Source organism: Bactrocera oleae, chromosome 2, assembly GCF_042242935.1.
Source record: "Bactrocera oleae isolate idBacOlea1 chromosome 2, idBacOlea1, whole genome shotgun sequence".
Lineage (NCBI taxonomy): Eukaryota > Metazoa > Arthropoda > Insecta > Diptera > Tephritidae > Bactrocera > Bactrocera oleae.
Window position 1 is genome coordinate 94,215,498 of NC_091536.1, and position 18,447 is coordinate 94,233,944.

The window sequence follows — 18,447 nt, forward strand, 5'->3', positions numbered from 1 at the left end:
AAAGTATTTGCGAAGACGAGTGGCAACACCAGCAACTCAACAGCTGCGACACAGAGTCGTATTGACTGGTCGAAAGTAGCCACTGTGCTTGTGTGAGTGCATTCGCTTTGAGTGATTTTCAAATGCAGCCCAAGTGTAACGCTGTGTGACTTTGTGCTTTAGTCAAACGTTAGTTGAGTGCTAATTCGCTGTTGGTGATGTTCATAATAAAACGTTGCGGGTGATTTTTTCGTTTCTGAACGGCGCTGCATTGGCATTTCTTTGCATCCACCAAATCGAACAAAATGTTTTCCCAATTGTTTGTAGTGTTTAAATCTTTCGGTGAATTGCAAAACTGAAATAATTTCCTAAAACAAAATTCGTCCAATTTTTTGTGTATATTTGTTGTTATTTTTATTGTGAACGCGTGTATTATCTATTGAAATATTAGCAAGAGTGGCTGGAAGTGTGTGCAAATGCAAACAAATCAATTAGCACATCCAATACAGAACGAAATACGTAAAAATACATACATACAAACATATTTATGTACTTGCGCGTGTGCGTTATAATATAAAGTGTGCGCGGTGTAAACAGTGGAAAACAAAGTGTGAATTTGTGCGAATAACTGTGCCAAAGCGTAGGCAAATTTTTATTAAAACATAAATCTTGTAGGAAGATGTGTTTTGCTGTTGTTTTTTTGATTCTTCGCTCGGAAGCCGTTACAACTATGAAGCGTGAATTTTTGTGCGGTACTTCAGAAAGTGGCCAAGGTGTCCAAAGTGTCGGCTGTTGCTGAATGACATTCCGATTGGTTGCTGCTGCTGCTGCGCTGCTATCGAGCAGATAAACGACCCTCAGGTAAGAGGCCTTGGTCATACTAATTTGGGCTGTGGTTTGCGCTCTAGGTCGTGGCTAATGAAAATTATCTCGAGTGCTTAATAAATCGATGACCATTGATTGTATTGAGCTCGTTCAAAAATATACATACATATGTACATAAATATTTATTGGTAAATTAATTTGTCATAATCGCATTTGTTTATAGCATTTTTTTATATTATTTCTCTAATTTTTGCTTTTCTGTATGACTGGGTAATAACTGCAACGAATGTCAGACAAAACGAAATTCAACATCGATTTATACATTCATAAGGCACATGTTTTTGTTTAGACGAGCGTTAAGCTCTCAATTTTGCTGCAGCCATCTGACGTCTGTGTCTGTAAATATATATATATGTATTTAAATTTATCGCATAAGTCAATACTAATGCATGTGTGCAAATAACAATCTCAGACATCTAAATCTATGTAATGTATCTACATATTCTATCTGCTCATCCACCCGCAACTGTTGCCCTCAGAGACCAAAATACGCTACGATGTCGGCGTACATAAATATACGCTCTTATACATACATATGTATGTGCATCTACGTGTACGGTCTATGCTCATAAATGCAGAGGCGGCACAAATAGGGTGATTAATTTTATGATCAATATGATTAGTTATATGTATGCAAACTTATTCGTAGAACCTTACCTAGGCTACAGTTATATCCCCAGATAGCAGCAGATAAAAATAAACGCGTTTTTTTTGAGTTTGTTTTAAAGACATTTTATTTAATAAATTAATAAATTTGCAAAATTATTGTACTTTAGTAATCGGTGATACATTTCGAAAAATTTTGGATTTCCTTGATCCCGTAGCCGATCTCCAGGAGGACCTCCTGGTTTAGCGGTGATGTAAATTTTCTATTCGAAATTGTTTCAAATCCAAAATCCAAAAAATTGTATAACAATAAATGAATACAGGTAATGATCGAAGGACTAGTCAATATGATATTCCCAAAAAATTCGTTTTTTGTGAAAAAATTTACACTCAGAGTGGCTTAAAATATTTAAATTTTTATTAAAAATCCTATTCCTTCAATTATCAAGTGATAAATATTATATATGTAAGAAAATCGTCGATCGTTCCAGCCGTTTCCGAAAAAAACGCGTTTAAAGTTTTGGTAGCCGATTATACTAAGTTAAAATATTGTTATTATTACGCTCATATATCCGAGACTCTTTGGCGAACAAACTTCCAAATTTCGAGGAGTGCATACATTTGTATATAGGATACATAAGTAAAAAAAACGACTTTTTAATTTATAAGTGGATATACTCCTTATGTATAATGTTATGATTTATTAATTTTAATTTGGTTAATGAACCTATTGGATAAAAGTAGGTTTGTGTAGTGGTTTTGTTCTCTATAAAATAGTAAAAGTATTCTTGATATATTGTTGAAATGAGTATATAGTGCATATTTTCTATTATACATTACAGGAAATAAGCTAATGGTGATTCGTTACAAAAAATATTCAGAAATTGAGAGATCAATTTTACTTAAATATTTGATGAGAAGTTTATTGCTATTTCGGTATAGGCTTGCGAACAGAAAAAAAAAGTTCGTAACCAATTATTGGACATTTTGAAAGGAGAAAATTGATTTTAATGTTAACATTTTTTTTTCGTTTTTTCTTCTAAGATACAATACCATTAATTGTTTTTTTTTTCGTAATAACTCATAAGGTAAATTTCTTGCCTCACCCCTCTTATTTTTATTTGCTTGGCGCCCATGTAAAAATGTGTAAACACGTATGCGGGCAGATGTATTTACATATTTTATCAAGGTTCTTAATTTTGAAAAGTTGTATTTTCCACGCTTGTCTACTTTTGGTTTGCTTTCTAATTGTCTGCAACTATTGTTCTTATATCGACACTATGTTATCTACGCCGACTGTGAGCATCAAAAGCGGAAAAGTCAACAGTTCGTCGCACAGCGACTGCTAGAAATAGTTGGAGGGGGAAAACAGACACAAAGTTGCAAAGCACATTCAAAAATTCATTCATTTGCCGCTGCATTACAAGACACATATACATATGTATGTACATTTGACAGCCAGCGGCGACTTCATTTGTCGGGTTCAGTAAACGCTGCGTTAATCGCTATTCGCCGTCGCGCCGCATTGGATTTGTGTGATGTCAAATTAGTGAACACATACATATGTACATAAATACATATAGATTAATGTAGATGGCTTGTGAAGTGTAGCGCCTTTCGGCAGCTCAACTAATTCGTTTATGTAAATAGTAACAACACTAATGCAAGTAAGATTTCCCTTATAAATATATTTTAAGTACATACATACATGTGTGTGTGTGTGTGTGTAAGTAGTTGTTCCCTAAGCACGCTCGGGATGCTCCTTGGGTAATTTATTTCACTGCTAATGTCTACACTATGTGAACCACTTTCTTCATTGCGTTGGTTGCCACTAATTTAGAAGTATCAGTAAGTCAATCAAGGTGCGCCGTTGAGCAACAACTACAACCACAACAAAAGTACTGTAAAAAAGGTGAACCCAAAGACTTCACATAACATGAAATTTCAATGCCCTTCTTTCACAGTCGCCACCATTGACCATTGTCACGAATTGTAAAACGCCTTTGTTGTTGCTTGCCACTGGTTTTCATCGCAGGTTTCTCTCATATAAATTTTATTTATGCTGTTTTGTTAGAAAGTTTCACACAAACTTCCTACACATCGTGAAAATGTTAATTCTTACCTTTTTGTTGCAGTTGTTGTTTTCTTTTTACTGCTTTTGTTTTGGCTTTTTATTCACAAGTCGCGCGTGTCTTTATGATATTAGCTAATTGCAAGAGTTTTTATTGTTATCATTGCCTCTTCTTCACTTTTTATTTGGCCTTTGATACACTTTTTGTGACAATAGCAATGTTTTGGTTTTCGCTGTTGTTGCTCTTAGATTATTTGTCACTTTTTGTAGCGTTTATTATACGCTCATTGTTAATTAGTTTTTTTGCTAATTTCATTTGCTTTACTCTGCTAACATACATACATACGCACATACCCACATATTTCAAATCAGCTGAAGTTGCAAAATCCCACAATCGCTCATCCGTTCAATAATACATTTGTTTGTATGTATGTCTGTGTGTATTTATTTTTGAAATCACTGGCTTACGATTGCGGAATTCGCTGATTCTCCGTCGTTTATTATTACGGCCATTTTTTCATTTCTTGCTGACCGTTAAGTCGCACGACTCGAAAATTGTGTCATTCGGTAACGGTTTTTAGCTGAGTTTAAACTTTTCTATTCAATGCTGATGATTTTCATTACTTCATGCGATAACATTTCAATGGCTTTTGTGCGGCAGTTATGTATACAACGTAAATAACTATATCATTGTACATATTTACTTATATACACAAACTTACTTGTTTATGTACAGGTATTCGCGCATTAGGTTGTCACAGTTTTTCTTGAGAGAGAATATTTTTTTGTTAAATCAACGTCAATAAATATATAGTTATACATACATACAATATGTATGTTTATTAAAAAAGTAATATTTGAAGCCTTAGAAGGAAAAGTATTTAAAACAAACTATAGTTGTGTTAGTTCTACGAATACTTGGAATGTGGTGAATCCAACAAACAACTCGCAATATTATAAGAGTTATAGTCAATATTGGGAATTTGTTAATTTAAATTAGATTTTAATTTTTTTAATCCAAAATGTTTTGTATTATAAGTTGAAAATTGAAAACATAAGTTTTTTTTGGTTCTTAATAATATGCTTGAGATTAAAGTTTTACATTTTTATTTTTCAATCCGGTAGTTAGGATTAAAAATTAAAAATAAGCTTTAAATCCAGTTTTAAAATGGTGGCACATTTGATAAAAATTAAGCTTTAAATGAAGTCCACACATGGAGTTATATTTAACAATTTTGTTGCCCTTAATAAATCTGTGCAAAAGATTAAAAAACCTAGCTGAAACACGAAAATTTTAATATTTAAATGCTACCACGAACAATTGCAGCAATCGTGACCACCTTTATGTTTTTATTATTTACATTTATAAATATGTTGTGGTATTAATTCGTATGGAAGGTGATGGATCGCCAAATAAACCAATGAAAATCGGTCATATAATTTCTGTTGTGAATGATTGTGAATTTTTATGGTTATTTGCGCCAAGGTCGTCGTTTTTTACACATCATGTTGGACTTTAAAATTCGTTCATAATAATATGTTTGTATATACAGATGAAATTTGTAGGCTAGTAGTAATGAACTTCGGATGATAATCTAACACGGAATGTTTCATAAGAAAGCATTTGAGCTGCTTTTTTGAGTTGCCTCAGTTTGCAATTACGAAAACATCTCGTTTTGTATGTTTTTCGTAAATTATGTACTTACATACATATGTACAGTAGCTTAGAGGATTTCCATTTACATTTCGTGAAGATTAAAAACGACTTTTTGTGATACCGATCTGAAATTTGCACACCTTCTTATTCCCTAAGAAGCTGCTCACTTTAGAATTAGCTGCCATACAAACTAAACAATCAAAATCAAGTCATTTTATGGAAAACTTTTTTTTTTAGTTGACGAGATATGTATTATTTTATTGTCCAAAACAACGGAACATACCTCCGAATTAATTACTCAAATCGGACCAGTAAAGCATATAAACATTTTACATTTTTAAAGCATTAAGTTTCAGTGAAAATAGGTTTTTTAAATTTCTGAACATGTAGACTATATTGAAAGAATTTTGACTTTATGAAGTAATTTTCATCTAAGTACCATATCTGGGCCTTTTGTTTACTTGTGTGGAGTTCTTCGCTTCTCTGAAGAAGTAGATGGTTTCTGATAGTGAAGTGGTTATGGAATATTTTTTCGAAAGACAAGCTATTGTATAAGACCTTTTTAAAAGTACCTTGCAATTCTTCAAATAAAACTTTTTCATGTCAGAATTTCGTACGATGAAGTCACAGTTCCCATTTCGAAATAAAAAATAAATACTTTCACTGCAACTAATCTTATCACACTTGTGTGGTTGAGAATTAATAAATATTTCCTCAGCAAAAAATTAGCTAAATTACCTCACAAGTGCTTACGTAAATAAAATAAAAACACGCATTTATAAGTATAAGTAAATATTATATATTTTAATGCAAGGCAATTTAGTTACTTGCGATTAAATTTATGAACTGGTATATATTTAAAAGAAGTAAGTGCAAATCATAAATATGATAAAAGACATTAGCTCGGCTGCACCAAATGTGTTAGCTATATACTATAATAGTCCGATCTAAAGAATATGTTCAAAGGTGGTAGCTTTGCCAAACTAAATATATAAAAGGGTTTTTTCTATACAAAAACTTGATTCTGATCGGTCAGCTTATGTGAAAGCTATATGCTATAGTGGTTCGATATCGACGGTCGACATATAAGCAGCATGTTGGGAAGAAAAGGAAGTGTGCAAAAAAGTTAAATGTTATTTGTGCGAAAGAAATAAAGAAATTATAAATAAAATGCTTCCATTCACTTTGTTCTCTTTTAATTCCAAAGCGGAAAAGATTGTAAGTGGTTGTAAAAAATTATTAATAATTAAAACAGATTAAAAACTATTTTTTTTGTTTTTTTTTTATATAAACTAATATTTTCATTTTAAAGCTTTAGAATACATGTACAAATTCGCAGTTTAAAGATACCCAAACAAAACAAACCGATTGGCATTCCGAATTGCCAATAAAGTTGATAGTTCTCACAGAGCAACATTTTAGCATTGTTCCTAAGCATAAAACCAAATTATTTTTAAACGCTTCCAATATTCTATTTCAAGACACAAAACGTTTTCTTTTTATCAACTATTGTCTGTATTCTGCTGCCATATTCAGCTGTTTATACCCCTTACGGCTTGTGGCAAATTGTGTGAAGCGAAATTCACTTTCAACCACATTCCTTGATACATATTTATCAATGTATGAATGTTCGGGTAAGTGTGCAAATATATATATATATATATACCATATATTTCATGTGTGTCCCAGAAATACTTACACATACCTTGCAGGAAATTTGTACGATCTTCATGTTTTGTTAGCCTTAAATTTCTAAAGTGATGTCTTTTCTAAAGAAACTGGTCTTTATAGTTCAATGGATATCCTGCGTTCTACTCTAGGCCAGAAGGATCTCGCAGTCTCACAGCGGCTAGTTGTTGATCAGTGCCTGTTAAGTGAAGCCCAAGGTCTAGCGCTAATGCGCAAGAAGAAAATGGAGAGCTAACTCGGGACAAAGGCGCCTTCTCCCCCAAGCTCAGCGGCCTTGCAGTTTTCAGCGATTCTGTTAGGATTAGGCTCCCAAACGAATTTGACACAAAAGTAGCTTGATGCTATCGGTGGTAAGAACAAACACCACAAATGTCTAACTTTAACCAGGAAAAAGGAATCGCATTTTTCCTTTTAGGCGTTATTAAACACATATTTCAGTATATAAAAAATTTATCATTGACATTTTGATGCAAAATAGTGGCTATTTGGCCAATGATGCTCTTCAAGAGGACCGCTACAAGCGTTAATGATTTTAGAAATAAAATAAATATATACAAGTATATACATGCTATAGCTCCCGAGTACCATCGTTAGCATTTTACGAACAGAAATTCACGGACCTGAACGAAAAATGTTCGAGTTCTTGAAAATTCTAACTTTCAAGTCAGTCAAAAATTAATTTAACAGTACACCTGGGCACCTTTTTCCTATCGGGTTTAGCTCCCATTCATACGTCAGCGTCAAGATATCCAGCCTGATTGTTCGCAAAGCCAAGTGGTGTTGTTTGTTGCCAATTGTTTTGTTGCGAATAAAATGACTGCGCGAATTTGGCATTGGATCGGTTACTATATATGAGTACTCATACTCCCTATATAAAAAACCCGCTGGTGGGCGCAATTTTTAAGTGCAGTGCGGTGCAGTGAATTTCCATTACAAAACTAGTTTAAGCAATGCATATGTGTGTGTATGCCTCTGTTCGTTTGTTTATGTGTTGGTGAGTAATCGTGTTTGTGTAGAACGGTGAGAGGGTGCACTAGCGCCTACTCCATGATATGTGCGGTGAATTTTTCATTTCATTTTTCACAAGCGGTTAACTCTACAGACACTGGCAAGCCAAAGCACAGTGAGCATGCAATCGCACACACCGTCACACTGCATAAGTCATATGTGTGTATGTATGTTACCGACCTAAGTGCCATTGCAAAATTTATGGGAATAAGCCTACGAAAAGTGACAGCTGAGCTATGCTAACTTATTAATATGTCAGTGTTTGTATATGTGTGAGACTTTTGGTAGACCTGAATTTTCGAAATTTTTCCCACCGCAGGAATTCGCACAGATTTTCACTTTTCCTGCAATGCCAACCATGCCATCTAAGTCAACTTGAAATTGCCTATGCATTTTAATTTATTTACTGTTTTGCTATTTTATTTCCAATTTTTAATGTGAAAATTTTCCGCTTCTTGCATCCGAGGTTTTTTTACGCTTTTATTTTAAGTATTAAACCTGTGTGTGTGTTAGTGTGCGATTCTCGCTTGGCGGCGAAATCAACGCATTTGCCTCAAGTGCAAATCTCGGAAATCCGCTAAAGAATGCGGTCGCACCGGTATTGACTGGGCGCATGTCTTGTGCCATCAAGTTGACATGAATACGTTTAGCTGTGGTGTAGCGTCGCGTGCATGCAAAAAAAACACGCTAAAAATAAGTTTAAAAAAAGCTAAAAACGTGAACACTTAAACCATACAAAAGCATAACGATTTTACCCTCTCTTTGCATTTATGTGCTCACATACATTGGCTCCTGCTCATTTTGGTTTCGAATCTCCGTTTTTAGAATTCCCATTCCAACAAATTTTGTCCATTCATTGCCTGGCCTCCTGTGCCTATGAATCTGTAACTGCTCTTTTGATATTTGTGTACTCTATATATAAACATAAGTATATACAGTAAGTAAGATATATGTTATAGTATATATATAAAAGTATGTATGGTTGTACTTACCACAAATGGCACGATCATGCCGTTAAGGGTTTTTGCGTGAAGAGTTCATGAAGAGTCCACTTCAGCGTACTGAATGCCGCATTGTTCGGCTCATTATACGAATTAGTTGCAAGTGGCGAGCGCGTAAAGTGAATCTGTAATTATGGCCGGAAAGAAAATAATAAAGAAATAAAGATTTTAAGCATGACGAAGGGGAAATGATATATGAAAAACTGAAATAATAAACAAAAAATCCAAAATACTTTGTAATATATATATCTATAACTACATCAACTAATGTCTGGTAACGAGGCTGATGTATAAGCATTAGCAAGACCTTCAATTAGACCGTGTGAAGATGGGATACAGTTCAGATTTTGCGGAAGTACAATTGAACAAATTAAACCGTTTCATGGAAAGTTTGAAACCCCTACTGAATATATTCTAGTTAATAATAGTTAAGGAAATAATATGACGTGTACGTCTGAGCTCATATTTGATGAAGTTAATTTTCCAATACTAACACTGCACGATTACGACTTGCTTGGTATAGGATCCAACCAACTTTTTTCGAAACGTTGAACCACAAGCATAAAAATAGTTTCTTTTATTTCAAAAAGATAAAAATTTTACAAAAAAAGAAAAATCGTTAATTTCGTTAGCACCAAATTTATAATATACTTCACAGTTACAAAAGATTTCATACCAAAGCTCGATTTTGATCGGTCTGTTTGTATGATTATATGCTATAGTGGTTCGATTTTAACAATTTAATCAGACATTATGCCGCTTTCTTGGAGAATAATCCAAGCCGAATTTCAAAAAGAGATTTATTGTCAAATAAAAAAGTTTTCCATACATGAACTGAATTTTGCTCGTTCAGTTTGTATGACAACTATTTGCTATAGTGGTCCGATCCGGATATGTGCAAAGTTTCATACCGAAATCTCGAAAACTGAGGGACTGGTTCGAGTATATGTACACAAACGGACCCATTTGACTCGACTCGGCTCAGCTCGTCACGTTGGTCATTTATACTTTCATAATATTGTACTTATAGGGTCTCCGATGTTTCCTTCTTAATACCATATACTCTGTATAACTTAAAAAGAAAAACCAAATCCGTAATAAGCTTTTATATAAATTACGTAAAATAGTAACCTAAAGCTGTTTCGCTATGAACTCCGTGTAGCCTTTAAAACCAACTACTAGAAGTATGTAGTCGGACCTGTTTTCGTCAAATTTTGCACTTTGTGCTTCGACTTTCGCTTAGTGTTAATAAAAAGACGATCAATTAAAATTATTAACTCCAAATGGCTAGAATTTTTACAATTCCACTTAATAGATTTTCATTTTGTTTCCGCATTTTTATTTTAACATTCATTCATTTATTCATTTTCCTTTGCATTTACATACCGTGTACATTGTAGTATAAAATTAATTTGAGCGCCTTGAACTCGCATTAAGCCGGGTAATCGTTTAAATACTTAATTTGCAGTGACGCTGCTACTTTCATTTCAAATTAGATACAATAACAAAAATGACAAGGAGAAAATTGCAACGTATAAAAAATGAGAATAAAAACAACAACTCCTGCTAGCGCTCACCTTCGGCTACTTTTGCTTTTAAGTAATCGGCTCAGCAACTCGTTGATGGACATTTGGACTGACATACGTTTGGACTCGTACATATGTATGTGTGGGTACTTGACTACAAAACAGCACACTAACAATTACAACGCACATACGAGTATTTTTGCTTTATTTATACATAGTAAATCTGAGTATTTTAGGAGCTGTCTCTCGTCTAATGTCTACCTGTCTATTGCCATGGTGTTGGACGTGTCTTGCATGGCAATTTGTTTGTCGCCGATTCACCTGAATTCGACGAGGTTTAATGAACCTTTCTTTCTTTGTCGTCAGCACTTTTTCATACCCTTCTCCAGTTCACTATTTCACACCGATTGGTCTGTTTGTTGTTGTCTTTTTGTTTTTGTTAATTTGTTTATCGGGCGTCAATAAGCTTCTAGCATTACAATTTGTTTACATTTACACGCCACACCGCAGCCGGCAGTCGCAGGTGTTGTTGTGCGTTTCTAGAACTGCCCGAATAAACAATACGCGGTAGATACCTTAAGCGGGCACTTGTTCATAATCGACCACCGATACTTTACAGATTATGCAACACACATATCGTAGTGTGTGTATATATGCATATTAATAACAGGTACTAATAATTTGTAATGAAAATGTTCGCATTTATGTCACACAACACAACGAACAGTAGAGGTGAAAGAATAGAGCTCAGATGTTTTTATAAACTACCATGCGATATGGGCTTCTTTATAAGAAATTATTAAATATGCCAAACATTTATTTTTACAAAGAATAAGCCATAAGCCCGCTTAAAACTAAATAATTCTTCGATTGATCTTACAGTAACCTTGCGATTAACCACACTTACTAAAGGTGTTTGTTTCTTAAAACATTATGTGATCCTGAGTGATTGAGCTGCCAATGCTCTACTAATTCACAAAAAGAGGGATCCAGCGAACTCTTTTAATTGTGGAATTTGTGTAAGTGAATTTTATCAGTACTTTTTTTTAATGAGTATATCTCCAATTTCTAAAATTGAACATATATTTACCATGCACCAAATCAGGGAGAATAGCTGTGAACCCCATGTTATATGTATGTATGTTTGACTATAGAGCAGCTTCCATTCTCAAAAAAAGGTTTAACATATATATCTGTTATATCTGAATATTCTAACCTAATTTTGAATAACTTTATATAAAATGATATTGAACCCGACCTGCAGCGTACTAAGAATTTCGAAGACCCTCATTAGCTGTTAAATACTAAGCGAAGTTACCGATGAGCGTTTCGTTTTCGGGTAGTTACCTCCACGATATTTTGAAGAACATAATTCAGACACAAAAAACATAGAACTTCTGGTCTGACATTGCCGGGAAGCATCGACATCATTGCATTAAACAGCCGCGTTAGTTCTATTGCTTCTAAATTGAATGAATAAGAAATTTTCTCTCATCGAATAAATGCATACTCATATTTGGCTCATTGATAATAGCCGATGAAAGGGCTCTTGAAGTGTTCGAACGAAAGTTTTTGCGATTGATTTTCGGAAAGTTTTGATAACGGTGAATATAACATAAGATCGAAGGGTGTGCTGAACTTAATAACGAGGTCAACAGTTCGAATTCGATACCACTTATTGGTGGCAGGGGGAGAGGTTGACCTTTTTGATTTGTAAAGATCAATTATTTAAGGAGAGAGCTTAAATAGTTATTTCGTTAATTTGGACTTTTTAATCGTTTATAGAGTTAATCGGTTAGAAGAAGAAGAGCTTATCAATGCCTTTGAAATAAAAACTGTACATTCTTAAGGAATATCCTTTCGGTTATTTTCCATTTACAAATTAATTTGTAGTATCAGATCAGAAATCGAACTGGCCTACGGAATAATTAAAAAAAAGTTTTAAATAAATTTTTAGTTTGTATGTATGTATCTATGTATGTATGTACATATTGTATGATATATACTTAATTATTGTAAACATCTAAAAACATAAGTAAGTAATCAGTTAGTTATCACCATAAATCATTTACTTAGCTATCACGCGTGCTAACTATTAGCGAAACCAATTAGAGATTTAGGTATAAACAAATAAAGTACTAAAAGATCTACAAACACATAAACATATGTATGTATATTGCAGCAAATATTAGTAGTAATTACTCTTGTTTTGCACAAGATCACTAACAAATATTTCACGCTTTAATTACAGGGTAAACATTAGATTGAAGTGGAAAGTGAAATTTGTTTATTGAAAGCCAAAAATAATAACCCGACAATTTATGCGCTAGCCCAAAGCAAACACAAAAGAAAAACAAAACAAAAACAGCAAATATTTTGAGTACCGGTGTACTTGCATTAATGACACAGCAACAACAACGAGTTTAAAATAAACACTAATAAAAACTGTAACAGCTGTCAGAGCAATTGCAACGCCGAACGCCACCAAAACCGAAAAAGCCGACAAAAATTACAACAACAAACAATTGCTGTTTGCGCGCGCAATTTGCATGATTGTTGCAACACCTTGACAAAAACAAACACGGTAAACAAAGCGAGAAAATATTATGCCCAGTAATACACATAAACAGGCCAACATAAAGTAACAACCAAAAAGCCGTTAGTGTTATAGATAAAAGATATTGCATTTGCGACTTTTTTCCTTTCGCCAATTTCGCCAACTTGTGTTATTACAATTTTTTGTTGAGGTGCCACCACCAATTGCCGGTGAGGGCCACACTTTGCTGCAACAAATAAGGGTGTTGAACGTTGTCGGTCAACACAACAGCAACTAACAACAAATAACGGCAAACTGCAAACAACAAACTGCAAACTGCGGACAGCAAATAACTACACGCCTGTCTGCCGTGGTGCCTGCAAGCGTTGCAACTGCAACACTAACAACAACAAATAGCAAAAATAATGACAACAACCAAACAGGCTGACATCAATACAAACACCACAACCGCCAACGAAGTTGCCAGTCACGTTGCAGCCGTTGGTGCCACCGGCATCGGCACTGGCACTGGCAACGGCAACGCCATTGTTGTTGCCACCGATGTTGACAACGGTATGGGATCGCCGTTGACGCCGTCAAATAGAAACTCGAATGGGCATACGAACCACACAAATAATTTCTACAGTAATTCATCGAATTCAAATTCAAATATTGCCAATAATGGCAGCACAACAACTACAACAACAGCAGCAGCAAACAACAACCAGCGTGGTAAGTAAGCAGTGTGAGAATGTTTTCGCGTAATTTGTTTGCAAGCAAAGAAATTTTCTATTATCCTCGTATTTGCTCTCGGGCGCATTAAGTTAATGGCAGCAATTTCTATAAAGACCTTTCGGTGAGAAAGGCTAGGCAGGTATTGGGTAATGTAGTTTAACTTTTGCCTTAGCACACACAATTTTCTTTGTTTTTGGAAGCGGAGCTCTTTCGACTTCCAATTGCAATTGAAACAATGAACGTTGCGCGTTTATGAGAGAAATCATTTAAACTAAAATCGATATAATTCTTTAAGAAATATTGGAGAGCAGAAACTTAGAGCTAAAACGCGTACTAAGAACTTATTTTTAGTTTTTAATGAAATTACAAAGTTTCTTCTAACTATAACCTATAAATTATAGCGAGGTCGCACACTTACTATTTCTAATAAAAAAGCTTCTGTATACTTTTTTCTTTTAAGATGTCATATCCTAAAAAAGGCAATTTTTGAAAACATACTCCAATAAAATTTAACCTGAAAAAAAATTCCATATTAAAAGATATTGTCCGTACAATGACCTACAGTGGAAATAAAGTAAAAAGAAAAAATCACATATACAAAAGATTCATTACAAGAACTTGATTTTGATCGGCCAGTTTTATGTCAGCTATATGCTAGAGTAAAAGGATGTGTGGACAATTTCAGATTGATTACTCAAAAACCGAGGAACTATTTTACGCATATACAGACAGTCGGACAGACAGACATGGCTAAATCGACTCAACTTGTTACGCTGATTATTTGTATACATACATATGTAAAATATATAAAGATATAGGTGGTGTGTTCAAAGGAAAAGATAAATTTAGATTTTTCGCGGGCTGCGCACATTCGACTAACGGTTTTTTTTTTTTTTTATAATCGAACACATATGTTTATCATGTGCTTGCATTAGAAGTCAATTTCGATTAGTAGTTTGTTTTTGACAACAGAAACAGTTAGTGACGTTTTTGTGTGCTTTTAGATTTTTGATTTTTACAAGAAATGGATCAAAATGCGTTAAATATGGAATAAAGTGCTCCAAAGCATTTGAAATGTTCACTGTGACATTCGGTGAGTCCAATTTGTCTCAAAAAAGTGTTTATAAGTGGTACAAGCGCTTTACAGAAGGCCCAGAAGATGTTGATGACGATGAGCATCCTGGAAACAGTGAAAAAAAATTGTTCTTGAAAATCATCGAATCACTATTAGGGAAGTTGCAGAGGGTGTTGGCATATTAATCGGCTAATGCCATTCAATTTTCTCGAATGTTTTGGGTATGATTTGAGCAAAAGCAGTATCGCTCAGAAGTTGTTGAATGACATCAACAACGATCCGGGTTTGCTTAAACGGATCATAACTGGTCCCTGCGACTTTTTCCTATTCCCAAAACTGAAGAAACCAATGAAAGGAAAGCGTTTTGCCACAGTTGATGAGATCAAGTCAGAATCGCAGAAAGAGCTGATGGCCATACTGAAAAGCATATTTCAGAAGTGCTTTAAGGATTGGAAAAAGTATGGGCGCAAGTGTATTATATCCGAGGGGGATTACTATGAAGGGGACAAAATAGATATTGATGAATAAATAAATACTTTTCAAAAAAATTCAAAATTCACCTTTTCTATTGAACCTTTTCTACTGTGTTCAAGACATAAAAATTGAAAAATTATGGCGTTTAAAAATAAAGTTGAGTTTTACGCATAATTTTGGTCGCTTTTGGTCTGCCAAAATTCGATTTTTGATCAGGTTAAAAAAACTGGTAGTTCTAAATTTTATAGTGATCGGCTCATTTGTCTACCAGTAACCACTCAAGCAAATTTTAAAAATTTCGTTTTGAGAAAAAACGCGTAGCTGATTGAACTGATCTGCAGAACTTCAGAAGGCTGTCACTCAAAAACTATTTGAGATATCGATTTAACATTTTGGTATGTTATGTTCAAAAGTATAATCTATCGAAATATAAAAAAAAATTATTTTACGCTAGGAGTGCTTCTTAACTTCAAGGGTTATTACCCAATTTTAGGGAGAAGCGATCTAACACCTTTCTACTCCATTTGGTGCAAAAAGCTTTATATTGAAAATCATTTCAAACGAACGTTCAGCCATATAAGGAATTTTGTATTGCTTGACTCGGGCAAGGGTTGTCCCAACAGTCTACCGATTTGATGATTTTGTTTTTCAGTCACCTTCAAATATTTCTTTGATTATTTGTTTTCTACTCTAAGATTGATACATATACTTGTAGTTGGAGATACGCAAAATTCGTAGTCTGAGCCAAAATAAAAACCGGGAACCACAAGAGTTGGTAGAAAAATAAACACGCACATAATTTTTTTGCAAAATGGCGCATTAGTAAAATAAGATTAAATTTTTAATCGAACAAATGAGTAATAAAATACTAAATTGATAAAAAAAAATCTTACGTAGTTTGTTGGATAATATTACCGTAAAGCTATAGGTAAAATTTCAAGTAGATACGTACGATCGCCACCGAGCTCCATCGTAGTTCAATTTAAAAAAATCGAGTATCAAACATTCTACGTAATAGATTCCTTTAAAGCTCGCAAACATTTTACTCCAAAGCTGTTCTATTAAAAAGTTAATTGTTTAATAGCAAATATGTTCTATGTTATGGCAACCCTTGCTATAATTACCATCTTATTGCATATTGCCCATTATTTATGTAAATAATATTTTTAATTATTCACCTAATTTTCACTAGCTGTACACACTCCGAATGCAGTCGAATTTGACGCCCTCACCTGCTTTATTTTCGGTTTTAGCCCTGCACTAATTCCCAAACGCCAGCTGAAATTACTTCGAGTGTTCGTGAGACGAGCAAATAAATTGTCAGCGCGCTGTTCATGGAAATATTTGATAAAAATATGTCTCGTTTGTATGCCCAATAAACGAGGGGATTAAATTGGTGCTAAAAATTCGGTTGCATTAGAAACGGCTGAAGCGGTTGCCTTGATGAATGTCTTGTTTGCAAGCATAATCGCCACTCCTTTTTAAAAGCACATAAATCTTAGTGCACGTACCCGTGTTAATTATGCCATACATATATATACATACAGACATACCTACATATGTGATTTTAACTATGCAAATATGCCACTCGCCAGCAACGGAGTTATGTGCATGTAAATTAGTGGATTACGGATGGCAGTGATGCCAACTCGGGGGATGTTGCCCTAAATTTGAGGTTTTTTGCAAGTAGTGAGAAACTTTTTGCGGATGAATTTTTTTGCGGAATTTTTATTTATCAAAACATAATATAATATAATATATATTATTTAAAAATTTAATAAAAATAATTAAGTTCTTAAAAATTTATTGAATATACAATGGAATCTACTGTTGAAAAGTTGACAAGGTTTGAGTCTAGGGGGTTTGAGTACAGGGTATTTTCCTCCTAAATTTAAGGTTTTAAAGAGTCGAATGGGAATTTAAGGGTTATTTGTTGGAGTTTTAGAGAAAAAATTTTTTGAGACTTGGTAACACTGCTTACCTATTTCTTTAGGTTTAGTATCCTCTTAAATGGTTCAGTCTCCCGGTAAGTCTCTAAAAAAAGTATATTGCTGTCATGTTTGAAAACTAGGAGTATATTCCCAGAGCGCTAAGAAACACAACCACTTCACTTAGACACTTCTATAATCTATCCACCCATCTGATGTACAGGTGTATGTGTGCGCATGGGTCCACTGCACACGGCCATGGTCAGCGCACATAAACGCCGCCGTGGCCGCTAACACTTTTTAATGTGCAAGTGGCAGTGGTTCGGTGGCGGCAAGTGAGACAAGTGAGGCAGTTTAATGATTGGGACGTCAGGCCTGTGTGGAGTGTAGCCACTTTGTGCAACACCGCTACAACAAAGTACCTATGAGCACGCAACGCTACATAAAACAGTAAGTAGTCGCTCAACCGCAACAACAACAACAACTATCGAATAATTCTACAATATCAACATACTTTCAACTTCATATTCAACACTTGTTCACGTTCTATTAATGCAAAGAATAATCCAGAATATTTGTTACCATATACCCAGGCGCACTTCACACGCCCCTGTCCCGGCTAGATGATGCACACGTGAGTACTTGCAACAAAATGCTGCACACTTGCCTTGTCGCTAGCACAGCGCAGCGATGCATATCTTTGGTGTTCTCTGTTGCTGCACAAGTGAATGGATGGCTATCTCTGCTGCATATGAAAACATACATACAAACATACAGTGTCGGACAAAAAAATACGAACACTTAACACAGTAGCATTCGATGACAAATTATTTTTTAACGTCATCGTTTTTGTTAATTTTTTTTGTTTGAGGAAAAGCTGGCATTTCATTCACAAAAAAAATATGGTTAACAACTTTTTGCGAATTTGTCGATTAATGAACAACGTTAACTTCGATTGCACTGAAGCTTTAACACCTTTCATTAATAAAAAAGTTAAATACAAGAACTTGACCTTGCTCGTTCAGTTTGTATGGCAGCTATATGCTATAGCGGTCGGATCTGAAAAAATTATTCTGCGGTTGAAGCGTTGCCAAATTTTGTAAAGATATCTCGTCGAATAAAAAGTTACATGCCTTTGTATGGAACATGTTTTTATATGACGAGATATCTTCACGAAATTTGACACAAACTATTGTCCAAGGCAGCGGTACAATCTCCGATGAAATGCAATATCTCCGATGTAGCTGCAATATAAACTGACCAAGCGAAATCAAGAT

At 34.5% G+C, this 18,447-nt stretch overlaps 2 protein-coding genes across 4 annotated transcripts in view; one reads left to right on the forward strand and one right to left on the reverse strand.

Annotated features, from left to right (window-relative positions):
• Nucleotides 1–159: 159 nt before the first annotated feature.
• LOC106619644 (myb-like protein AA) overlaps nucleotides 160–18,447 on the forward strand; it is a 46,823-nt gene continuing 28,535 nt past the window's right edge. For 2 of the 3 annotated variants that reach the window (XM_036357066.2, XM_036357068.2), the window contains exons 1-2: nucleotides 161–840; nucleotides 12,674–13,690. In XM_036357066.2, the coding sequence (XP_036212959.2) occupies nucleotides 13,384–13,690 (307 nt within the window). In that variant the 5' untranslated portion in view covers nucleotides 161–840; nucleotides 12,674–13,383. Of the gene's footprint in view, nucleotides 841–12,673; nucleotides 13,691–18,447 lie in introns of all 3 variants that reach the window. The other variant, XM_070106044.1, reaches the window with a different exon arrangement.
• LOC106619634 (pickpocket protein 19) overlaps nucleotides 8,888–18,447 on the reverse strand; it is a 61,524-nt gene continuing 51,964 nt past the window's right edge. The window contains exon 10 of the transcript XR_011394984.1: nucleotides 8,888–9,021. The gene's annotated coding sequence lies outside the window, so the exon portion shown is untranslated. The remainder of the gene's footprint in view (nucleotides 9,022–18,447) is intronic.